Source organism: Triturus cristatus, chromosome 10, assembly GCF_964204655.1.
Source record: "Triturus cristatus chromosome 10, aTriCri1.1, whole genome shotgun sequence".
In the NCBI taxonomy this organism is placed as follows: Eukaryota; Metazoa; Chordata; class Amphibia; order Caudata; family Salamandridae; genus Triturus; species Triturus cristatus.
This window is the reverse complement of record NC_140593.1, coordinates 1145236183-1145262599: the sequence shown is the minus strand read 5'-3', so window position 1 is coordinate 1145262599 and position 26417 is coordinate 1145236183. Positions and strand designations below refer to the sequence as shown.

General features: G+C 44.6%; 1 protein-coding gene across 2 annotated transcripts in view; it reads left to right on the top strand.

Moving 5' to 3' along the window:
- The window catches only part of EARS2 (glutamyl-tRNA synthetase 2, mitochondrial), a 69441-nt gene that overhangs the window by 26861 nt on the left and 16163 nt on the right, over window positions 1-26417 (top strand). For both annotated transcript variants that reach the window (XM_085629503.1, XM_085629505.1), the window contains 6 exons: window positions 1282-1471; window positions 9717-10189; window positions 12363-12471; window positions 14787-14940; window positions 21950-22080; window positions 24011-24143. In XM_085629503.1, the coding sequence (XP_085485629.1) occupies window positions 1282-1471; window positions 9717-10189; window positions 12363-12471; window positions 14787-14940; window positions 21950-22080; window positions 24011-24143 (1190 nt within the window). The remainder of the gene's footprint in view (window positions 1-1281; window positions 1472-9716; window positions 10190-12362; window positions 12472-14786; window positions 14941-21949; window positions 22081-24010; window positions 24144-26417) is intronic.

The following is a 26417-nucleotide window of genomic DNA, read 5'->3' as shown; positions in this document are numbered from 1 at the left end:
GAGAGAACAGAGAGACTGGGGCCCTGATTAGCATGGACCCAGCCAGACTATAGCCAGAAACCAGTGTATACATCAGAAAAAAAGTGGGGGCAACATAAGTGCAGATCCTACTCTCCTACACTGAGTGAATACATTTTCCTGTATAGCACACCATCCTCTTCTAACTAAATCACTTATTAGGCACCCCCATGTTTTGACTGATAAGTGAACTGAAGAAAGGAGTTGCACGTTATTTTGAGATATAATATCAAAACCAGTAAATCCCGATAGTACTGGTTGTAGTATTTTTCGGGTGCATTATGTCCTGTGTTTTCCAAGTTCTGTACCTTCGAATTGGGGATAGCGTGGCAATATTGTATGTTTACACCCGCTTCGAGCTGCAGAACTCTGGATGTGCCAGGTATTCCTCACATAAGTTACCAGTTCCACCTGGTTTCACCTGCTGAAATATATGCAAGGAAACAGAATGCTATTAATGCACCTTTAGCTTTTGAATCAGAATCTGAATTGAATGAGGACCACTGTGTTTTGCCTAGGACTGTCTAATTTAGCCAAGTGAGGAAGCACCAGGACTCGAATGTGACTTTGCACCCCTTACCCCTTGCAATCTGTTGTAAATCAGGTACGCTGAATCACCACGAATTCCCTAATTGTAGTTTTATTCATCCGAAGTAACCCGACACACAGCCAGCAACCGAACTCCTTTATTTAACATAGAACGTGCAGATCTCATAATAGCACCTATACAAGAACTTTTCCCCAGCATGTCTTTGGCTACCAAAACCCCAAGCTCCTCAATCAACACAATCCTACTTGAGAAAACTTTTGAAAAGACTGAACAGTAGACATGGAATAAAAGAGTGTATTAAGAGCATGCCCAAATTACTCTTGTAAATTCAGGACATGTATGTTTCTTTAATTTTTTACAAAGCATTTTTTAGAGGTATTTTAAAGTGCACACATATGGCCCCTGAATGGCAGCATTGTGACTAGAGATTTTCAGTAGCTTTCTATCTGGTGGTTGTTTATAATGGTAAATTATGCATTGTTGCTTGTAGGACTCATGTTGTGTGATTCTTTAATCTGTTCCTGAGTTTTTGGTCAGCGGTACACTTGATGACTTCTAGTCATTACGACCCAGGCTTAGAATGTGTAAAGTAAAGCTAGAGGTTCCAAAAACAGCCCTTTTGTCTAAAAATCAAGGACTTGTGTTGTGTTCAAGGTGTCTGTTACCATGAAGCTTGCTGTATTTATGGGTACATTAAATGTTTCTTTCTGTAGGAATCCCACCAGATGAAAGCCCTCGCCAAGGTGGCCCTTCTGGACCATACCACCAGTCGCACCGCCTTGAGCTGTACCAGGAGGCAGCTAACACACTGTTGAAGAGCGGACATGCTTATCACTGCTTCTGCACCCCTCAGCGGCTGGAACTGCTGAAACGGGAAGCCCTCCGGAGCCGACAGACCCCACGGTACAGAGGATCAGGGTGTTGTAAGTGTGGTAGCAAAGACATGACTGACGCTTGTTTATTGTCCATCTTTACTAATATACAGTATCCAAAATGATGGATTTGTGCTAATACCATGTGTTAACCTTTTCTTTTTGTTTGTTTAGAAAGCTTTATTGAATATGATAATCCAAGTAAAACATCAATACAAAAAGAAAATCATCAGGCAATGAGATAAAACAAGATACATTGAAGTCTAACAATATATAAGGAATGCCATAAAGGAATTAGGAAATGTACTTAGGAAAAAAGCTTTTAAAGGTATTTTGTTTTGTGGGGAAGGAGGAGCAAGAAGAAGAAAAGGAAAGGAGGGGAGGAAGACTATCTAATAAACAAGGAAAATATCATAGAGTTTACCTGTTAACCTTTTCCATTCAACATTCCATATGTTCACCAGAATTCTCAATTGCGAGGAACCTCACCTCTTTTGTCCATTGCCTTGAATAAATTATCTTATTTCAAAACCCATCCCACTCTTCAAAACCCATCCCACTCTTCAAAACCCATCCCACTCCTCTTCCCTCCTCCTCTCCTAGAGACTCCAGTTTTATAGTGCCTTTCATCGGGCTAGGTCTTTCCTACTCCTTTCCTTGTGTTTTTCTTAAGGAATCACGTTGGCTAGTTCTCATTCTTGTCGCCAGGAATATGGAACCTAACTGAAGAGACTTAATGCTCGCAGCCTGGGTCGGCATTAAACTTGTTGTCCCATGTCATCCAGCTGAGGTTGCCACACGGGCAAGGAAGTATCCTTGTCCTTTGTTATACGCTTGGAAATTCTTTCTATTGCCATTATTACCCTCAGTTTGGTTAGCCAGTTAAAGACTGCTGGCTCCGTCACTTGTTTCCAGAAACCTGCAGATACCAATTTGGCACATGCCAGCCATTGAAACATCAATTTTCATTCTCTCCTAGTCAGTGCCTTCCTTGATCTTGATCTCCAGCCCATGACTGTCCGTGATGGGCCTCTGTTATTTGGTAGCCCGTGATTGTTTATATCTGCCAGCTCTTCTATCCAATAGTCTTGCATTTGGATGCCTTCCCACCAGATATATAGTGCCTCCCACTCGCCTGCATCCTCTCTAGCATTCCCTCACTCCTAGGTAATATCTGATGTACCTTGTCTGACACCATGCATCAACCTATCTGTAGCAAGATGGCTCTGCATATGGTATGCCACTAGGTGGTTATACTGTGACAGAGTCCAGGGGTTCCCCAAAAGTGTACAGGGCTCATTGTAAAACCCAAAGTGCTCTATTAGTGGTAGTGTGGACAGCAGCATTAGGCCTAACACAGTGCAGTGTAAGACCTTTATTGCACAACATAGACCAATAATGGACACACAACTCAAAAAGGAGATCCACATCAATTTTAGAAAAATAAGCTTTGTTTGTACTCAATTAAGATCAAGACCTTTGTAATAAGTTGAGTACTTTTTTAAAAAAAAATACTTTTCAGTTTCAAAAATCGGCACTGAACAGTTTAATGTTATCCTGTAGGAAAACAATATTGCGGTTAAAAAGGTAAGTATTGCACTTAGAGTTCCAGTCTTCGGGACCAAAGGTCAGCATGTGGCAAGGGTAAGGTGAGTACCAAAACTGCACCACCAGCGGCACAGGGGTGGCCTGGTCCAGAGGTCAAAATCAGAGTTCGGACGAATGCGTTTCAGTGGAGACTGGGGGCGCTCGGAGCCACACTAATGGCAGGTAAGTAAATCGGTTGCAGGGGCCAAGCTTTAGGGATTAGGTTTTTTAAAAATTATTATTTATTTCTTTATTGTCATTTTAGGAACTTGCACTATTTAATTTACATACATCAGACATCTGCATGCATTTAGTACAACTTCTTGCACAGTCCGCTTACATTTTTAAACATTATTACAACAGGTTCATATGCGTTCCGATATGCCAACTCGTTTCCTGAATCAAGGATAACTATACAATTACCCAGTTGCCCAAATCCCTCCCCCTTGCATCCTACTATTACCCGCAACTTTTCAACTTCACCTTCCTTTTTAAATGCCTTATATCCGTTTAGGTCTTGGTGTTCCCTATTTTGACTCTTTAAGGTCTAACGAGGTACAGTGCGTCATTGTCTTGTGGGGGATTGCGTATAGGGGATGTTATTGCCAGTGTTTGTAAGTCCTTTATATCTGCCAGCATGGTTGCTCAAGCCCGCAGATCGTCCTCCAGTTTCTCATCACGTCTCACTCTCTTCATTCTTACCGCTTCCGCCGCTGCCCATTCCTCCAAATCTTTCAACCAAGATTCAATCTGCGGCGGAGTAGTGCCCATTCATGATATAGCAATTCGTCGTTGGGCTAATGCCAACCCAAGCATTACGAATTTCCTACTTAGTTTCTTTTTCTTTGGAGCAGGAAGGAGACCCAGTAACACCTCCCGTATGCCTTTAGCACGGACCATCCCATCGTCTCCTTTATTTTCTCCAATATTGAAGTCCAATACTGAGACCGCATCGGGCATACCATATGGATAAAATCCGAGTCAGCAGCTCCACATCTGGGGCATCTATCAGGTCTTGTCGGAAAGATCCTACTAAGTGTTTTTGGGGAGAGGTATGCCTGGTGTACAAAGTTATATTGGACTAGTTTAAACCTAACATTCAAATGTATAGCTTTGACCCCTTCATGTACTTTAATCCAGTCTTTTTCAGCCAGGGGCTCCCCAAGTGTCCCATCTAACTTGAACCGGTAGGGCTGCATTTGTCAGATCCTCTTGCAACGCCCTATATAAGTGCGTAATGAAGCGTCTCCCCTGCGCCATATATAGCATAACCTGTAAAACCCTGGTTTCCGCAGGTTCATCTCGGGTAGAAGTCCATATCTCTCTTGCAACTTTGTTAATCTTCCCATATTGGAGATGTTGTCCTGTCCCCAGCTCAAACATTGACTCCGCATCTCCCCTAGTAATGAATTGTTTATTGTGGAAGAGATCCCCCATCGTCGGGCACCTGCCCTCCTTCCATCTTCGGATCGACATTGAGGCCTCTATTTTGGCAAATGGTTGTACCACCCATAGGGGCATATCTGGGGCATAAGGGGCGTGTCTCACAACTTTTTTAACTACTTGTTCCCATATCCGTGCCACTTGAGGGACTATGTATGGGACGGACCGTGGGGTGCCCACCCCCAACATCAATAGTGCTGCCAATGAGTGCCCTCCATATGTGCCTGCCAGTAATGTTTTCTCCCAGTTGTCACTCTCGTTCAGCCAGTGTATTGCATGCTGAATCTGGGATGCCATGTAATATAATTCTAAGTGTGGGACTTCCAATCCACCTTTCTGCCATGTTCTCTGTAATGTCTCAAGACTCACTCTTTTCCTTTTGGGCCCCCGCAATAATTCTATTAGTAATGCGTTCAGGGTCTCAAAAAAGTGCGCTGGTACCTCATATAGGGAGTGCTGTAAGGCATACAGACATCGAGGAAGTATTATCATTTTAATAATTGCAATTCTGCCCATGAGGGACAGCGGTAACTGTTGCCAGAAGCGAATTGAACCTTTTATACCTTCGATCACATGCCCTGTATTGAGAGCCAGATATCTCGTGGGATCATTTACTAGTCTGATCCCCAGATATTTAGGGTCAGAATCCACCCACGGGAGCCCCGCCTATTGAAGTGCATCCCACGGTTTTTGTGTCAAAAATCCCACCAGCAGCAACCTGGACTTATTAGGATTAGTCTTTAAACCTGAAACCTCCCCGAATTGGTACAGTATATCCAGCATTTTCGGGATTGCTTGGGCTGGTTGATGCAAATATACTGGAGTGTCGTCCGCATACATAGACACCACATGGTGTGTATCTCCCAGTCGTATCCCCCATACCTCTAGTCATCAACGTAAGGTCTCTGCCAGCGGTTCTATAGCTGCCGCAAACAATAGAGGTGACAAGGGGCACCCCTGTCTGGTACCCCGTTGTAGTTCAAATGCTCGGGAAATCGGTCCCCCTTGGCGCATCCTAGCTTGTGGGGCCATATAAATTAGTTGGAGCCAACGTAAGAACTTTGGACCCAGCCCCATTGCTCTCAATGTTGCCCACACGTACCTCCAGTCCACAGAATCAAACGCTTGTTCGATATCGAGCAGCGCTACTGCATATTCCTCCTCAATTCTAGGAGACTGCTACACCAGGGCCAATCTCCTGAGATTATTTGCAGTGCTACGTTTGGGGGTAGATCTTGATTGATCAGGCTGAATCAAAAAATAAATATGGGGTAAAAGGCGTTGTGCCATCACTCCACTCAGAATGTTCATATCTATATTAAGAAGCGAGATCGGCCTATATGACTTTGCCAAGTGGGGGTCCCTATCGGGTTTGGGGATCATGATGACCACAGCCTCCCTCATATTATCTGGCAGGATCCGTTGTTGCAGAGCTTCGTTGTATACCTCCAAGAGGTGGTCAACCAAAAGGGGAGCATATGTTTTATAAAATTCAGATGGTAACCCGTCCGAGCCCAGACTTTTGGCAGGCTTCAATCTTTGAATCGCACTCAGGATTTCCTCTCTAGTGAGTGGATCTTCTAGTTCGTCTCCCGCCTCATCGTCCAGACATGGCAGTTCCACCCTCGAGAGGAACTCATTTATTCTCTCCAATGGGGTAGAGACCCCAGAGGCATATACCTTTTCCATATGTGCAGTTAGCACCTCCAAAATTGCTGCCTGATTGGAAACCATGTTCCCTTTTGGATCCATCAATTGAACGACGGGGGTGTAGGTTTCTCGTTTTTCAACAGTTTCGCAAGCAACGCTCTTGACCTGTCCCCCTCCATGTGGAGCCGCTGCCTATATGCCTCTCGATTACATTCACCTAGGTGCTCAAGGGATTCCATCATACACTACGGGTCTCACTCCACTCTACTATACGTTGGGGATGTGCATGGAGCATGGGCTCTAGCCTCTGTAATTCACTTTCCTGTAGTTTCACATCCCTTTCCAGATGCTGTCTCACTCCATAGGAAGTTTTAATACACAGGCCCTTCACTACCACCTTCATCGCCTCCCATTCCATAGCTCTTCTGGCCAACGTCCCCCAGTTTTCCCTAAAATAATTAGTAAGTCCCTCTTCTATTGTCTTGGCAAATGGTGGGTCCGGCAATCTTTCCACCTGCAGTCTCCATGTCGGTATTGCTGGTTGTGGGCATCTTAAATCCAGCGTAAGTAGCCCCGGGGAATGATCCGAAATATATCTGGGTAAATATGAGATGTCTTGGTCTTCCGTGGACATCTCATCAGTTAAAAAACACTGATCTATTAGACTATGTGTGTTGGAAGCGGGCGTATAACAGGAAAAAGCCCTCCCCAAGGGATTGCTCTCTCTCCAAAAACATCTCGCAGCCCCAATACCTGCAGTGTGTCTCTCAGTGTGCCTGTGAGTCTTGGTTTAGTGTTCTGTCTGGGGGCTCCCGATCCAGCTCCCCATCAAGCACACAGTTAACGTCACCCATCAGAATCACTCTGTCTCGTAGGTATGGGGTTGCTGCGGCCATCACCGCTGGAAAGAAAACCAGACAGTCTGAGTTAGGGGCATACACATTAACAATACAAACCTCCTGCCCATCCAGCCTTCCATGCAGGACCACAGAACAACCCTGCGGGTCCACAACATGATGTAGGTGTTGGAACGGCACCCCAGGAGCCATCCAGATGAGAGCCCCCCCCCCCCCCCAAGTGAACCCAGAATAGGACGTCACGTAGAGCTGCCCCCTCCACCTACATTTTATACATGATATCGTATCCCCCACATACATGTTTCCTGCAAACATGCAACAGCAATTTTATACCGTTTTAAATAAGAAAGCACCAATCTCCGCTTATTTAACATCGCCAGTCCCCGCACATTCCATGTAATTTGCTTAATCAAGGAGGGAGCCATAGTTGCCGTAACAGGGACTTCTTTTCACTTGTCCATTGTGCTCACCTTCAACTCCTCCTGAAGTGTGACGCTGATACAACTAAACCATTGATAAACTTAGGTCCCCACCCCCTCCCATGAAAACCTTCCCCATTCAAACCCAACATTCTTAACCCCCACCCCTTGGGTAGTGCTGCGATCCCCAGGCTTCCTTGACAAGGTGTCAGGAACAGCCTCCCCCGCCCCATACCTTCCCACCCAATTTCTACCAAGATAGTGGCCAGCCAGTGTAGGACAAACATTAACACTCTCAACAATACCAGCTGGCATCGTACAATATAACTTTGAAATTGTGAGTTTAAAGTGGTTTGCCTGTGGTCAAGCCATTGTCAAGGTGAGAGACATAATTTTCCAGTTCCTCATACATGCCTCAACCTCTGAAAGGGGCGTGTCCACCCTGTCGGCATTAAACATATGGCATAATGAAACTTTCCATTGTATCTGACCCCCTTCTCAACCAAGCCCACATGACTTATCTGTGATTATAAGGAGTCCTTTTTCTTTCTCCGATGACCTTTCAGCATACATTCAATTGGAGGTCCGTAGGAGGCACCAGCTGATCTTCTGTAGATGTATCAGACTCCGAAAAGGGATCAGCCATACAAAGAGTTCCGTCTGAACCCACCAGGACCCGGCCCGAAGTGACCGTCGAGGCCTGCTGTGTCTTTGTGACCATGCTGCCCTGAGAGTTGTGACTTTCAGTGGGCTTTGCTTGGGCTGATTCCTAAAAAACTCTGCCCTTCCAAGTGCCCTGCCTCCCCAGACCGTCCAACCAGTCTGTTGCCTCAGCTGCCGATAGAAAAAACATTGCTCTCCTGCTGCGTTCTCAGCTTAACAGGGAACAAAAGGCTGTATTTGAATCCATTGTCCCTCAATCTTCTTTTAACCGCTAGGAATGTTCGTCGTTGGTCTTGCACCCATTGCGTGTAGTCTGGGAAAATGGCAATCTGGTGCCCTTCGTAGGTAGGCGCTTCTCTCTTGTCTGGTGGCCTGTAACATCACGTCTCTATCCTGAAAGTTGAAGCGTGCAAATATGGCTCACAGGGGTGCACTAGGTCGCGGAGGAGGGACCAGTGCCCTGTGTGCTCTCTCCATGTTAAAATACTTCAAATCATTACACAGAAAGGAACAAAGCAGAAATGCCACTTTCCACATGCACATCTACCCCTTTCATCCGTCGGAAAGTGATTACTCCGGAATTTGGTATGCTGTAGTGGTCTCCAAGCATAAAGCCTCCCGCTGCCAATAGGAGGCTAAATCAACTCTCAAGGTGGAAAGACGTCCCACTGGAGGTTTGTATACAAGATGCACAAATGCAGAGGCACACAAAAAGAAGTCCAAATCTGTACAGCTGGCTTTAGCCACCCAAGTATATAAGATGGAAGTCCATAAAATGGTCTCTATTTTCCTTTGTATGTCTTTTATTTCATATCAAACAAGATTTCCATAACATCCGAAACAGGCAGCCGACACGTGTTTCGTCCAAAAGGACTTTCTCAAGGCTAAACAGAATAGTAGATCATTATATATTTCAAGGTTCTCTTTCGTATAAAATGTAGAACACCCGTATTAAGGATGGCAGTGGTAAAAACAAGGCTTTGGATGTAGGTGGAGTCCAAAGCCTTGTTTTTACCACTGCCAGAGGCCCAAACAATAAAGTAAATCCTTTTGGGTATATGGGACCACTGGACAGTTTTTAAACCTTTCACTTCTCACGTCACTAACACTGCACACTCAGAAAAATACCTACTCCGCTGTAAACAGGCGTAGAAGCACACCCGGGACGCACTCGGTGTAATCGGGTGGGCCCGATGATGAAGCATGCCACCAACTAGGCTGGTGGGTGAGGGCTTTATAAAAAGAAAACACACTTTTCCTTACTCATACATCATCAATCATACACCCTTGTGACTTCCATCACGTCTATAGAGACTAGTTCTCTTTGATTAAAACAACCTTCTTTTTGTGTCATGTCGCTCCTGTTTACACTGTAATGTCACCTGTTTAATTGTCGTCTGTCGCATCATGGTGACCATTGTGTGCTAAATCTTGATGTATGATGGCGGTGCTCTGCTTGCAACTTTTCGATCTTTGTTGCATTGTGTTTCATTTCAGAGGCATACACTGATTTAGCCATTGTGTGTTTACCCTTGTTTGGTATATCTGCTGCAGGCTAGAATATAATCATTGTTTGCCAATTCCTGTATTTCACATTATGTCTCTGCTTTGTTGAGACTATGTTGTTGCTAACCACCTCCTTTGCTCTGCTACGCAGGTATGACAACCGCTGCAGACACCTGACCCCTTCACAGGTGCAGAAGAAGTTAGCCCAGGGATTGCCTTATGCCACCCGCTTCCGGCTGGAGGAGGGTGTTGACCCCTTCCAGGATCTTGTCTATGGCTGGACTAAGCATGAAGTGGCTGTCGTGGAGGGTGACCCTGTCATTCTAAAGGGAGATGGTTTTCCCACCTATCATTTGGCAAACGTGGTGGATGACCACACCATGGGCATTAGCCACGTCTTGCGTGGGGCAGAGTGGCTAGTTTCCACCTCAAAGCATCTTCTCCTGTACAAGGCGTTCGACTGGCGGCCTCCTGAATACGCCCACCTTCCACTTCTACTAAATAAAGATGGCAGCAAACTCTCTAAGCGACAGCGGGACATTTTCTTGGAACACTTTGTCAAAAGTGGTTACCTGCCTGAAGCATTAATTGATCTCATCACGAACTCTGGCTCTGGATTCACAGGTACTAGAAGTGCTTGGAGGGTCGACCAGTGACTGTGGACGGCTATTTTGCAGGCCTCCATGCTTGTTTTATTTTATTTATTGAAATAGGCACTTTTGTACCTATTCTCTGTTTGTGTCTCAGCACTTCTCATATCAACAATAACAGCATAGTGCAAGAACTAAGTTATTGTCAACTAATTTGTTCACATTCTAGAAAAGCCTTGTTAGATTACTACGGCTTTATAGCTTTTATAACATGCATTCAATAATTGTTCCAATCCTGAATTTCCTTTGGTAAATCATTCTAGAGCCCTGCGACCAAGAATGTACTTGCTTTTAGAAAGGTCTGTTGATAGCTTAGTGTTCCACCTAAGGACGCGTTGTGTCATTGGCTCAGCATTTTATTTTCTGTAGCTTGACAGCAGTGCCTTTTGTTCTGCACAAAGTGCATACATAGTGGAGTGGAATTCATGAAGTGCATTTTCATCCACATTATATCGCCCCCCCCTCCATTCTTTCCAATAAATCATCTTAGTTTTTGTTAACCTCATATCCTCCTCATATCCTAAAAATTGATTCAGGATCTGTTTAACTTATTTTACACAAACTGCCATTCGGTGTTTGTTTACTTCGTTAATACACTAATGTAATTATTTTATCATCCTTGTTTTCAGTTACTTAATATATTAATTCATTACCCTTCATAGGTATGGCCCCATTGGGCCAATATATTCACGCGTTCGATCAGATGTCTACTTTAATTAAGTCTATAATCACATTAGTATTACCCAAGTGGGCCCATTCCAAACCTCAATTGTTGTACATGTATGTAATGGTGCAATCTTTCATCGCTGTCATTTTAGGAAACTTCCTGTCAGCACAATTCCAGTCCATTTTATTGCCAAAAAGAAACATGATCCACTAGAAGACTTAACAAGATGCCATATATTTAAATTCTTGCATTACGAATTAAAAATCAGTTAATTTACGGCTTCTCTGAGGAATAAGCAACAAACCTTAAAAGCATCCTAAACATGTTTTCAATTCTTCCTCAATATTTGAAAATAACATTTTCAAATTAATTATCTTGAACATGTACTTTGGAATTCATTAATAGCATTATTTTACGTTTAAATTGATAATCAGTTTACTTTAATTTCGGTTCTTTTTATCAATTAAATTTAATTAAAATCTTAATACCCGAATGATCTTAAAAATGTATCTTTACACTGCTTTTTTTGTTATTTGATTAATATTAAATTCTCTTTATTTTAAATTATTTTGAACATTTACACTTAACTTAATTTCCGATATATATTTTCAAGTATGTCTAAACATTAATGTACTGACTTACCTGCGATGTAAAAGACTCCTGACATAATGGCGGGAACCCCTACCTCACGATGTAATAACACCGGAAGTAAGGCTGCTGGCGTAATGGTAGCATACCACGCGTTTTGTTCTATGGTCTTGAGTGCTGTATGGACATTAGGAAATATCAGTGCACAGGTTGCAGGAGGACAACAGCTCTTGATAGATATTCATTAGAGAAGATGTTGTCCCTCCTTCTGGGCCGACACAGGACTGTACGCCACCTACAAGGTTACTGAACGTCAGGTAGAAGGATAATTGTGTGGTTAAAACAATTTCATGTGCCTTTGCGATGTAGATGAGTAGTAATGGTAGTTTGCAGGCTCTCGCTCCAGCTGCTTGAGGTCACTGCTTTGTTCTGTCGATCCATTTGCATGATGGCAGTGTGTTGTCGTTTTTCGTGGAAGTCTAGGGAACTGTTTTTCCCTTTTGGTTCACAAGCATGATATTGGTGCTTTGTGTTATTCCAAGAGCTTAATTGTGTTGCTGATCCAAGAGAATCATAGTAACGCCTGGTGCTGCAAGATTCTGACTCACTTGTACTGCTGTGTATATGTTGTCCCTGGAGTCCATTGAGCATTACTCATTGTTGTCTCAATCCGGATTGGGTTGCGTGATAAAACAAGTTATGATAAATCCACAGCACAAGCCAGATATCGGTCTCCTTCACTCAACTTTGAAATCCTCGGGCACTAGTGCAAGTGGTGCTTGGGGAGGAGAGGGAAGGGAGCGATTTTCCCCATAGATCTTTAAAAGGAGTGGTTTGGGAGGCAGCAGGAGGCTAGATGGCCAGTTGTAAATAAAGCTACTTTTCTTCGCAGAGAACCAGATGGGTCGAACATTAGAGAAGCTCATTCAGCAGTTTGATGTGAGCAGGATTATGAGCCACTCTGCTCTTCTGGATCTGGAGAAGCTGCCGGAATTGAACAGGTCAGTGAAACAGGTCTGGCTGTGTGAAGACTTCATTGCTTTCGCTCACAATATGGTCCTTTTTCAGCCAGGTCAGAGGTGTTGCCTATGAGTGATCATCATCCAGTGCTATAGATAAGATTGAGTATACTCACTCAGCACAGTTGGCAATCTCTTTACGTGTGAACCCCAGGAGATTGCCTACCATTAAGATCTTAGAGGTGCAGTGTTCTTCTTATGGGACCTATATGCAAGGGTTATCGGTTTCTTTTTTCTTTTTTTGTTTGGTATTTTGACCAAACAAGTAAGTGCTTTAGGAGATGGAAAGACATTGGCTAATCATTCAATCTATTTACTCGCATTTTTTCTGAACCGATGTACTGTTGTGGTCAAAGTCAAATGCTAAGTCCAAGCCGAGCCCTATCAGATCTTTTTCAGGTAATGGAGAATCTCAAACTCTGATGATGAGGGGAATTTGGTTTAATTAAAGAAAATATATTCTTGGAAGAACCTCTCACACCATGAACCCCCTATTTTTATTTTTGCATTTTGGCATCTTGCATCAATAAAAAGAATGCCCGGCCACCTATAAATAAATTTGTCTCATTTCCTTTGGCAGAGGACACCACTAGCCTGTGCAAGCGTGCCCCTGACTGTTCTAAATTCCTTCTTTGAAAGCAGTATTCAGAGCAATCCAGGATTTGTCCAAGAGGGGTAGAATGATTCCGATTTTCAGCAAAATAATAAGGCGGTGTTTTGGTCTCCACTAGCACATAGTTAAACAAGGAGTTTTTTTGATGTTGGAAAAATGAGGCACACGCCTCTTTTGAAATGGTGGGAAAGCTCTCTCCACAGTCTATAAAATTCACACACAGGTAGAGTGCTTGCATACCTCAGTTAACAAATTTAATATATATTTTAAAAAACAAGCCGTGTTGTGGGAGGTGGGCACAAAGTTCCCAGTATTCACACTGTGATGGTTCTACATGGTAAACCAAGCAAAACCAAAGGAAATTATGACGGAGTGTTGAACATTGCAAGCACTCACCCCCAGTCAACTGATCTGGGTTTAATCCACCACCGTTCTTTAGCCCACTCTGCCACCCTAGTTCAGACATGGCCATATGCAAATCAGTCTGACCCTGTGCCTCATGGGAACAGTCCAGCCCGAACTGCAAAGCCAGGTCCTCCCTGGACCGGAAACAAGCTTCCTAGGACCAGTTTCTGGCATTTCAGCCGTCTTCAGCCAGGCTTGCTTGAATCCAGTGGCAAAGTGAGCAAGGGACTCACGTCTGAGCATACCCTGCCAACTTATGGCGAACAAAGCAAAACCAAAGGTTCTACATGGTAATCTGGGTGTGGGGCTGGTAAAAGAAATTGGCCCATGGTCTGTGAATCATTGTTATGATAGTGTTTGCCTGGAAGCAATTGTCGGTGGGTTTCTCTATCTCACCTTTTTCTTGAGCCTCCCCCATTCACGCCCTCTTTCTATAAAATGTGTTGATCCTTAACGTGCGAGCGTGTTGCCAGTGAAATTTCCTTACTTTGAGTAGAGGTTTTAGTGTTTCGGGGAGCCTTATAAGTCTGGAGTTGGAGTATGACTTGGGTTCTGGAAGAGGAGTGGGTGATGAGCTGACCAAAGCTAGGCCTAACTTTACTGGGGTTTAAAGTATGGCTCCTGCCACTAGCACTGAGCATACAGAAACACTTTCAGGATGATACCGTAGCTGCTCATTCATGGCCTCTGTTCCTGACCGAGTCCTATATGAGGATAAATAAAGCAGATTCGGTTAGGGTGATGCTGATTCCCAAGCAAGGTCTTTCAGTCATGCAGTAGGTAATGCAAGTGTTACTTTGAATGACCCAAATATAATTGTCTGATATCTAATCTTCAAGTTCAACATTAACCACAAGCCCATGTTCCACACAACCACATTAACCCCAAGTGTTTTCCCATATGCATTTGTCTGCCCACTGTAGGCAAACAGTGCTGTTTTCCTGTTTTTCGCTGGGCATGGGAATGCCTGCTTTTGTTCCATTGACTTGTTCTAGCAGTGTTCATGAACAAGTTGACCATTACATGCCCTCGTTGCTCGGTGAGTCTTTGTGTTGTCGTTATGGTCTACCAAATGATAAGTTTTAGTGTTGGGAGTTGGGACTGTCTTTTGTAGGGCTCCTTCTGAACCAATCGTCTGACATGGTGGTGTTTGATGGCAGTGAAAGTGTCTGACTTCTGATGTTTGACCTTCATTCAAGAGAGGCCTCCTTGTACAGCCCATCCTTCCATCTCAATATGTGTAGAAAGAAACTGTAGACTTTTTTTCTGGTGTCCTTAGGATTCATTTGACTCGTCGGATCTCTAATCCCGGTCTGCGCGTAGAGCTGTGCTTAGTCCTGAGGACCGAAGTGGAGAAGGCCTACAGTGACTGCATTACCGACCGAGAGGTGCTGGAGACTGATTACATTGAACGCGTCCTGCTTCTCAGGAAGGTATGTACCGTGGAGGGGAGTTGTATTTGAGTACAATTTAATGCTGTTTGGAAAGGGCAAGCCTACGTAGGCAGCGGAGCACTGAACAGGGGTTGTAAATCCTGATCTCCACCATGATCATTTGCGAAAAGGCACACTGTTCAGGGAGAAGTGGTTTCTTAATTATAGGAAGATGATCTCTGTAGAAGTGTGTCTTTATAGTTCCTTTCTGAGTTTTGGAAGAGTAGGAGAAGTTCTGATATTGATGGGGATGTTGTTCAACTTCTGGATGTGTTATTGGAAAAGTCCTGTCCTCCCATCTTTTCAGTTTTTCATTTTGTTATTTCCAGCCTGGTGATGTCTCGGTATCTAGTTTCTTATTGTCCACCTGAGGTGATTATTTTCATAGGCAGCATTGGCATTTATGGTGGCGTTGTAAGTGATGTATGTGGTCGTGATGATGTGGAGTTGAAGCAGGAACTGATGCAGTTCCTTCAGTGTTTGGGGAATGTGGTAAAAATCAAGCATTTGAGATGTGCTGCAACTTGTAGGAGGCCTTTGTGGGGGTCAGTGAAATGGCAGGGAGTGTGCTGAGTAGAGTCTTGTATCCGTGCGTGTGAGAAAGGACTAGGGCTTAGACTGTTGCTCAGAACTCTGAGGTAGCACAGGTTTCACCCTTTACAGAAGGAGAGGTGGTAGGGAACCGTTTTGGTTTACTTGGTAATGTGTTATTTGAAGGACATATATGTCTCAAGGTGAATACTATGGAAGTTGCACTGGCAAGAACCAGTCTGGCAGAGGCTAATTTGTAAACAAATAAGTGCCGGGGCTTTGGTCAGAAGGCGACTTGCACCAACCCATTTCTTCTGTTGGCACAGCCTAAAACATAACCAAGTACTAACCATGAAAGTGGAGAGAAGTTGTGGCGTAATGGCCAGAGCTGCTGACTTCTGAGCTCGGAAACCAGGTTAGAGTCTCGGCATCGGTTCAACATCCTGTGATTCTGGGCAAATCACTTAATCTCCCCATGCCTACCATAAATGAATGTGTCATTAACTGAGGCTCATGAAAAGCGCCAGTGTTGATGATTAAGTGCCGGTGCTGAGCACCGGAAACCACTGGCTCAAATTAATCATGGGAGTCTGGGTTCATTTCTGTGGGCCAGGCTGCAACTGTGGTTTTTTATTGTGCTATTGTAGCCCGAGTGGATGAGGGTGACTTAAAATTAATGCTCCCTGTGGTCCGTTTTGACTGATTTTTACAGACAGAAAAAATGCATTTTCTTGTCTGTATTTATTTTTAAAAATGTGGATAAAAACGGAAATTGGGTTAATTTGTGAGTAATTCTAAATACTGTCTGCCATGACTGCCAGGCCAATAGATGTGTGGATTGATAGATCAGGCTTTTTAAAAAGAAAGTCATTTTAGTAAAGAGGCTTCAACAGCAGTAGATTTGCACAAGGTTGATACTGAAATGTGCATATTTTCATATAAGTGCATTGATGTATCTTCTGCGGGTGTTCACAGCACTGAAACCTGGCAGACATTCAAGCATAAGTGCAAATTTATTGGTTAAATAAATGTGTAAATATATTAATTGCAGCTTAATTTTTGCACAAACCCAAAATAAATATGGATAAATACAGCTAAAATTTGCAAAAAATAAATATGGATAAATGCAGACAGAAATGGCAACAAAAAAAAATATCATAAAACCGGGAGCCCTACTTAAAATGTATGCTGATGTGGGTGTGATCTATGTTTTTGTGCTGAAGTGTGCATTCAAGTTGAATGCATGGTGTATGATGTCTGGATTCTGGAGAAGTTCAGAATGTGTGTCATTAAAGCAAAAGAAGGTGACTGTTGTATTTGGTGGGGGATGGGTGTATGGTGAGTGGTATGTTGATGTGGTTCTGGGTGCTATACTGCCTGTAGCAGATGACACCAAGAAATGTCTTGGCCATTATGATGAGACGATCTGTGAGCCGGGTAAGTTTCACGTGACAAGCCTTTGCAGTCTTCTTCAACTCTTGTGCCCGATCTCTGCCCTGATAGTCCCTTTTTGTAGGGACACTGTGACAGGCAATTGAGCATGGTGGACATGGGATTAATAAAGAAACATAGTTTGAATGTTTTCACTGTGACTTATTTACCCAATGATTGCCAGTTAGTGGGATCTAACAATCATGAGGTCTCTGACCAGAGGAGGAACTCCAAGCAAGGCATAAGAAGTTGGCAAATGAAAGGGAAACAGAAGCAACATTACGGAGATGCTGTATTCACCAAGTGCAACAATTCCAGCAAATGCATGATTTAAACCCCATCTGAATAAGGTTTGATTCTACCATATGTCACTATAACCTGTTTCTGTTTTTATCAAACAAAAAGAAATCTTTAAAATAGTCGATGACTTCATGAACCCTAGGATTCTTAGACAAGAGATTCCCCCTTTGCTTCCATTATGTAACTCAATCGCTAATTACTTCGAACAGAAAATATCCGATCTCACCAAAGACTTCCCAGATCCACCAGCACCCCCCCTCGTAGAAGTCATAAGACTTAACAATGAGAAGATCCACCTTAACAAATTCACCCATGTCAGTCTGAAAGAAACCCGTCAGGCTATTCTATCCAGCAAATCCGGTTCCTCATTTGATCCCTGCCCTCCCTTGCTGCTACATGCCCTTGTGGACACAGTAAACCCGAGCATAAATGCCATCATTAATTCATCCCTGGCTACTGCCGCCATTCCACCTGAATGGAAATTAGCCGCTGTCGAACCTCTGCAAAAGAAACCCCTAGTAGACCCCACTATACTTTCAAACCTCCGTCCTATTTCGCTGCTCCCAATTCTCTTCAAACTTACGGAAGCAGAAGTGAATAAGCAATTAACTAGGTACCTGGAGGAAAACGATATCTTGCATCCCAACCAAGCGGGGTTCAGGGCTATACACTCCACAGAGTCAGCACTATTACACACGGTGGAGACCCTGAAGACAGCCATGGACCAAGGAAAAAAGGCTGTTTTGGTGCTGCTCGATCTATCGGCGGCCTTTGATACGGTCTCACACTCCGTAATAATTGGCCGCCTAGCTGAATCAGGAATAGCAGGAGTTGCTCTTGAATGGCTAAAAAACGTCCTCAGCCACAGGAAGCAAGTCACGGTACTAGGGAAATACTGCTCAGGGGAGAAAGCATTAAAAACAGGGGTACCACAGGGCTCTAGTTTAAGCCCAGTACTATTTAACCTGTACATGACCCCCCTGATAGAGCTTATTACTTCTTTTAACATCAGTACTATATCTTATGCCGATGATACTCAGCTCATCCTCGTATTAGACAGTAATACAACAAAGGCAGAGGAAAATCTGAGAGATTGTCTTACCGCCACATTCGACTGGATGAGAAAACATCATCTCAAATGTAATTCGGGCAAGACCGAAATTTTACCATTCGGACAACAAAACCTTTTCTCCCCCAAATCATGGTGGCCACAAGATGCAGAAGTCCCCCCCCTAACACCATTAGTACGGCCCACAACCTTGGGATTAGGTTTGACGAGGCCCTGTCATTTAGGCAACAAGCAGGTGCTGTGGCAGAGTCCTGCTTTAGCATAATCAAAGGCCTCAGAAGATTCTTCGACCTTCTCCCACTGACAGCCAGAAAGACGGTGGCGGTGGCCCTTATTACATCTCGCCTGGACCTCTGCAACAGTCTATATGCAGGCTCCAGTAAAGCAGTACTGCATAGACTGCAGATGGTCCAGAATGCCACCGCCCGCCTCGTGCTGAGATGGCCCAGGAAGTCGTCTGCATCAGCAGCACTCAGGATCCTGCACTGGTTGCCCATCCACAAAAGGGTACTATTCAAAATCTTAGTAATCATCTTTAGGTCCTACTACCAGCTGGGTCCCACCTACCTGTCAAAAAGGGTTGGAAGATATGTGCCTTCTCGCTCACTCAGATCTTCCAACCTGAACCTGCTGGTGACTCCCAAATTTATACTGGCCACGAAAGGAGGAAAATCCCTTGGAGTACTGGGTGCTAGGGCCTGGAATAAACTACCACTCCAACTACGCCAGATCCCGTCAGAGAACCTTTTCCGAAAGGCTCTAAAGACATGGATTTTTAAACTCACAGACACAGCCTGTTTAGCCCTAGTCTAAACCCAATCCTCAGAGACACCAGATACTGTCTTACCGGTGCCTCACTAGCTCCCTGGCCAAACACCTCCTAGACATGAGTGGTCAGCGCCAAGATGCTCCTTGGAGTGTAAGTCGCGCTTTATAAAAATAAAATTACATTACATTATCTCCATACCAAAATTCTAGAAAACCTTCCAAAGCTGTGTTTTTTTTTTTTCTCTGCCTTTACAACACATGTATTGCTAGCGTTCTCGGGCATTTGTCAAGCTGTGTATTACCACTCAAAAGAAACTGTCATGACACACACAGGGATACTTTTAATAAAATCCATACAAGTAAAATACGTCCGCAAAATAAAATCCTACAGCTTATTTATTTATTTCAGTTATTTGTAAAGCAACTGAATGCTGGAGCTTCTTACCATTAGATAACTAATTCACATGCCCTCTAAGTGTCAAAAGCAGTCTTGGATGAAAAAGTTTTTAGTTCTATTTTAAACCGGACTGCTGATGCTCGGCTTTACAGTTCAACATGCAGCAGATTCCATTCTTCCGCGGTGACATAAGAAAATGCTCCTCCTCCAAAAGAGGCTCACTGGATTCTAGGAAAAGAAAGCCAGAATTTGCCATCTGAAGAAAGATTGAGTGTACAAGCATGCCCTCTGAATATTTGGGCCAGTAGTTTTGGGGCACTTATGAACAGTCCTGACCATGGATTTAAAGAGAATTGGCAGGCAATGAAGTTGTCTTCATATAGGTGAAGTGTGCTCCCCGGAAGAAATGCCAGTGATAACGGGTTATCTACGATCTCATGACGATTTTTTTCTTCAGTAAAGCCAAATAGCAGCAGTTGGCGCAGTCGAACAGCTATATAAGGATATAAGTAGTAATCGCTTGCTTGCGTACATCCACCTTAATAAATGGTAGAATTTACTTAAGGATCTTTTGCTGCCAGAAGCAGGTACTCGTTGCCTTGTTTTTCTGTGATATTAAGGTGCAATTGGAGTTTGTCAGAACCCTTACAATACTAACCAATGTTGCAAGGGGTGGGGCAGAGCTGATAGGCCTAAAAAATGATTGCTATGTCTATATAATTCCTAATGACCAATACCTCAGTTTTATCCAGATTCAATTTAGGAAAGTTATGAGCCAGACAATGCCTTAAACAGAGGAGTATTTGCAACAAAATCATAATGTCCAGTCGTAGGGTAGAGTTTAAATAAAATTTGCTTCTTGTTGACCTATGTATAGAAATGGACCTCCATATCCATTTACGCCGTGACCAGAGAGGTTACAAAGGTTTAAAAACAGCAGAGTCAATATAGAAAATTAAGGAACGCGCCAATATGCAGGATAAGGCAGAGTGGAAATTAACTAATCGCTGACAACCGTGCAGAACGATACAAGACACCTAAAGGCTGATTCTTGAAAGCCAGGAACAGAACAGCCATGACACGAGTGTCAAAGGCTACAGACATCTACATGGCCCCGCTCGCACACGTCGCCCAACAGCATGACCTCAACATAATCTCCTACGCCACTCAACTGATCCTCTCCCTCACCAATGACCCCATCACCGCTAAATCCAACCTTCACGAAGAAATGAAGGCCGTCGCCGACTGGATGAAGATCAGCCGACTGAAGCTGAACACGGACAAGACGGAGGTCCTCATCCTCTGCTCCAACCCTTTAGCCCGGGACGACTCCTGGTGGCCGACTGCACTGGGGACCAAGCAAGTCAACGCCATCTCCTCCTCCTGCTTCAACACCCTCCGCATGCTCCGCAAGATCTACAGGTGGATCCCGACATACACAAGAAGAACAGTCACACAGGCCCTCGTCAGCAGCAACTCTACTACGGAAACGCCCTCTACGCGGGAGCCCCGACCAAGCTCATCAAACGTCTGCAACGCATCCAAAACGCCTCTGCACGACTGATCCTCGACGTACCACGCCACAGCACCCCCCACCTGAGAAACCTACACTGGCTCCCTGTCAACAAGACGATAACCTTCAAGCTCCTCACCCACGCACACAAGGCACTCCACAAGACCAGCTCAGCCTACCTCAACAGACTACTTTCCTTCTACATCCCCAACCGCCAGCTCCGCTCCGCTGACCTCGCACTCACATCCGCAGAACAACCACCGGCGGAAGATCCTTCTCCCACCTCGCCGCCAAGACATGGAACACCCTCCCACTGAACCTACGACAGACCCAAGACCTGCTGACCTTCAGGAGGCTACTCAAGACCTGGCTGTTTGACCAGTAGCGCCCCTCCCCCTCCTCCCAGCGCCTTGAGACTCTCGCGGGTATGTAGTGCGCTCTACAAATGATTGATTGATTGACAGAGAGGACAAGCCATTGGCCATCATATGCAAATTATCCAAAACTGAGGTAACTTCTGATTTGTGCTGTGACTGCACTCAAAGCCTGCCTGAGTTGGGCAAAGCACTTTGTCTTCTTCCACGAAAGAGTGAAGCCGTTGAAATGCCAGCTTTCCACAGTCATTGATACAAACAGTAAGAGAGATCCTTCTAGTTTCTTTTATTAGTGCACCCGCCACAGAAATTGCTGAATCACTCAAGGATGGTGGTCTTATGGTTCTGTGCATTGTTTCCACATCAGACAGTATGGAATGCCTTTATAGCCTGTAGTGCTGACCCCCCCCCTTAACAAAATACTGGTATAGAGAGCCCTTTCCTGCGTTGAATGCCATGTGTTTAGTTTAGCCCTCGTTGAACATTGATGATCTTGCTTGCATGGCACACTAAATCTGTCTAGTCGCGCTAACAGACCATGTGTGGTTCTTGTCCTAATTACTGCATCATCTGCAAATAGCAGACTTTGCGTCATAGAAGAGTAACATTGTCTGCTTTGTCTTCAGGGCCACGTAACTCGCTTGACGGACCTGGTGTCGCCCTCCTATTCATACCTCTGGGTGCGCCCCTCGGTTTCCAGAGAGCAGCTGGAGACGATCTCCGCGGAGATAGACAAGATCACAGGGCTAGTGGTGGGGTGAGTATACATGCAGTGCAGATGGAAGGTTGATGTTGGCTTTTGGCAATCCTGCATGTTTGTAGGTTTGATGTGTTTCACACTCCATGCTATCAGCGTTTTGTGCTCACTTAGCTGATGCGCAAAGGGCGGAAGGCCGGTCTGACGAAGCATACTCCCATTCCCATAGGCCACCCGTTTTGTCCTGTCAGTTTGTATTTTAGTTTCCTGTCCACTGCATTGGTCTACATGTCCATCCTATTTCACTTTTTGTGGTCTCGCAACACCTACTGTTATTCTGTGGGGAGGTTTGTTTTCTTCTTCTTTTTCAGACTTTGTCCATCACTCCTCCCACTGATTCCTATGAATGCTGCCTCCAGTCCACTTGTGATTAAAGGGTCATTCGAAGCACACATCACCAGTCTTCCCTCCATGCTTTGCCTCAAGCCTGGCTTGGTTTGTTGTTTGTTCCTGAACCTCCAACAGGCGTGAGGTGGGCTTTATCCACATGAACTAAAGGTTTAGACATCCTTATACCGGCTTACCAAGTCTCTTTGTAGCTGAGCCAATACCCTGTGCCTGATCAGTGTAATTATGCAGGAGCCTTGCAAGCCACACATACAATCGCAAGTGTCCAGTGGCATTTCCAGGAATGCCTGGGGGGGGGGTGTCTTGGTGGGTCTGTCGCGGCGGGTCTGTCGCGGCTGCATTGCTCCTGGACCCATACTGTGCCCTTTCACCCCAAATGTTAGTAGGACCCTTTGCATGTGGCTGGGGTGTGGTCTTGGTGGGTCTGTCGCGGCTGCATTCCTCCTGGACCCATACTGTGCCCTTTCACCACAGATGTTAGTAGGACCTTTGCATTTATTTATTTGGAGAGTTTTATGTAGTGCTGGCAGGACCCGAGGGTATCAGAGCGCTTTACAACAAGTTCACAGAAAATAAGAAAGAACAGACACACATCAAATACATATGCATTAGCTTTGGGGGGGGGCGGGGGGTCTTTGTGGGTCTGTCGCGGCTGCATTCCTCCTGGACCCAATCTGTGCCCTTTCACCACAGATATTAGTAGGACCCTTGGATGCTTTGCTTCATCTATGAGAAAGCAGTGTTCGGGTGCCGATCATTGACCTGTCGTCTGCTAAGCCATAAGGTGCAGATATTGCCAGTTTGCTGGGTTATTGCTGTTTTTCCACATATGTTCCAGTGCTATCACACTTTTATCTAAATTAATATCTTTGCTGGTGTTTGTTTCGAGAGGGCCATGAAAGCCTGTTAAAAAGCTTCTTTGTCATCCGTGACGTTCTTTGTACAGAACGGCCTAGGAATAGGATGTCCTCTGCCCCACTGCCTCATTCTGGCTTGTAAACAATCCCCCTAGGGTGGGGTGCCCTGTGGTGTTCAAGCAGAATTCCAAAATGGACGCACAAGTCCTGTAATTAGTTTAGGCTACATATTTGAATGACACGTATGCAATTATTTTTTACTGCATTATTACCAGAAAAAAGCAAATGTTGTGATCTCTGAGGTTAATTATATTCTCTTTTGAATACCTTAACTTCAGTTCTTTCTAGATAGTGCGGAAGTGTAGTCCTGCCTCTATTTCTGTGGGATGTTACTTTTTTGGATCCTGAAAATGTGGTCACCACAGGTGTGAAATAATCTCCATTAACACATACGTGGATTGTAACTATTGCATCTGTGTCGAGCCGTGCATTCTCTCTCTCTCTCTCTCTCTCTCTCTCTCTCTCTCTCTCTCTCTCTCTCTCTATCTATCTATCTATCTATCTATCAGTCTTCCATCCCTCTCAGCCTCATTCCTTCTTTCCCTCTCTTCTTCACTCCCTGCCTTTGCCGGCAGCTGGATGTATTCCCCCCCCCCCAGCTCCTTTGCATGTTGCCTTCTCCCAGGCACTTCCAAGACACTGAACAATGCATTCTTTCTTTCCAGGATGCTCCAGGCAGGATCCGCGGATCTGACCACAGATTCGCTGAACACTCACCTGAGGGGCCTGCAGGGACAGGTGCAGACAAAGTACAGTGACGTCATGAAGCTTCTCCGGCTGGCACTGAGCGGGCAGCAGGTACAGTACGAAGGGTGAATGGGACTTCCGGCCAGAGAGCATTATTGAGGAATACAAAACCAGGGGTGCTGAATGTGCTCTGGGGGAAGAGGCGCAGGGGTCAGTGCTCATTCGGCTCTGTCTTTGTAGAATACATGTTCTGCCCTCTGTACCCCCCATCTACTAAGACTAGCAATGTAAGTTACTGATATTAATGCGTTTGTGTGTACTTAGTGTAACTGAAATCAAAAGGGAGGACCTTTCTCTGCTAGTTCAAAACCTGTTACAAGTGGGCCTTATACCTGCTACTGTTTCTTCTGAAAGTGAACAGTAACATCTGGGCCCCACCCACCAAATACAGGAGTATGATCATTCACCATACAGGAGTATGATCATTCACCATACAGGAGTATGATCATTCACCATACAGGAGTATGATCATTCACCATACAGGAATATGATCATTCACCATCCAGGAGTATGATCATTCACCATCCAGGAGTATGATCATTCACCATACAGGAGTATGATCATTCACCATACAGGAGTATGATCATTCACCATACAGGAGTATGATCATTCACCATACAGGAATATGATCATTCACCATCCACGATGTTGATCATTCACCAGTGTGAATAGTTAATTAGAAATCCTTTGGCGTTTTGGGTTTTATATTAATTCTATTCACCAAGGAGAAGCAACCAGGTAGTCTAACTCCAGAATTTTCTTGGAGCAAGTTGTACCTTCTGAGAGTCTTTCTAAAACCTGGGATCAGTCGATTTTCAAAGTATGTCAGTGTGATCTCGCCTGGTAGTCGTATCCGACTTGGAAAGTGCAACAGACCCGTCTAGTAGTGTATGCTGAGTTGAACTAACAATTGACTGACCTCCTCCCCAATCAGTCACTACCATATTAAATGACAGACCCTGCTCAAAAGACCAGTATGGGTCAGCCTCGTGCATCTCATGTCCCTCCTTTCATTGCTTTAAGCAGTTCCTACCTGAAAACCAGCCATCATGTTCTCACTCAACTAAAAATGGAAAATTGGCTCACACCTCTGAAAATGAAAAGGTTATCTAGTTATATGGTCTGGTTTAAAAAGAAACCATGAGGCATATAATCTGTGCGTTAATGTGGAAAAAAAATGTTTCAACTATGTGGTCACTAGGGAATTTGTCAGTGTTAAGGAATAAAACTCCTGTGTTAATGGGGCACTGTGCAGACTGCATTTTTGTAACCATATACTGTGTGTTCTATTACATACAGGCTCCCCTTGCATGGAGCTCTTTTGCTGAAAAGCCAAGTTCCAAATACAAGTGAAGGTGTACCCCTGTGAACAGGAACTGACAAATGTTGACTGTAGAGAAGGCAAGCGGGAACCTGAGCCAGGCACAGTGGACAAAAGCGAAAGCTAAATGCTGTGCTTTGCCCTTGATATGTAATCTAGTGTTCTGTGATTTTTATCAGTAGCCTTATGCGGTTGTTTTTAAATAAGTGGAATGCCATGTATGCCTGATGTAGTAAGTCTTTCTTTGTGCATGGAATTGCCCCATGATTTGTATGTCTCTTCGTGAAATTCCTAGTGCTGAAATGTTTGCTTGTTTGCACTGATTTGGCGTTTCGTTGGTCAGAGTGCGTGAAGTGACGCGAGGGTGAGTGCTGATAAAACTGGGACTGGGAAGGTGGGAGATAGAGAGAGAGAGAGAGAGTGGCTGACTGTTTTACCTTTGTGTTTTGTGTATGCTGTTTGTGTACGAGTTCCTCTGTCAAGGACTAGCATACATGCCGGGTGGAGGAGGGTTGGGTCTGTGAATGGTTTACTGGCAGACACATGGGAGTGATGGATGAAAGTAGGTTGAGCAAGGAAGACCCGAAGGTCCTGGTTGGCGGGCCCCAAACATAACCTTCATAGGAATCTGTTTTTATTATGTCTGACAGTAATAATTCAAGCAAGGCCTCTGGCAAGGGGTTGTGGCAGAAGAATGGCATGAGGCTGTTGGGAGGCAGGTCTTCAACTTGGCTTTCTGTGAGCTGCCCATGGCCTTTGCTGTTTTCTAGAGAGCAGTGCGCTTGGGCGCCATGTTTTAACTGGTCTGCGTCCATAAAACAGAGGAGAGTGAGGAGCCGTTGTCGGCTTAGTCGTTTAGCTTTAATGCTGGTCTCCCTTGCCAGAGTGTACTCTATCCTGTGTCTACCAAGAGGGACCTGCTCCTAGGAAAGAGAGCCAGGCGACCAGCAGACGGGAGGGGTGGTTATGAGGACAGCTCAAGGAACTGCGACGCAAGGCGGCAA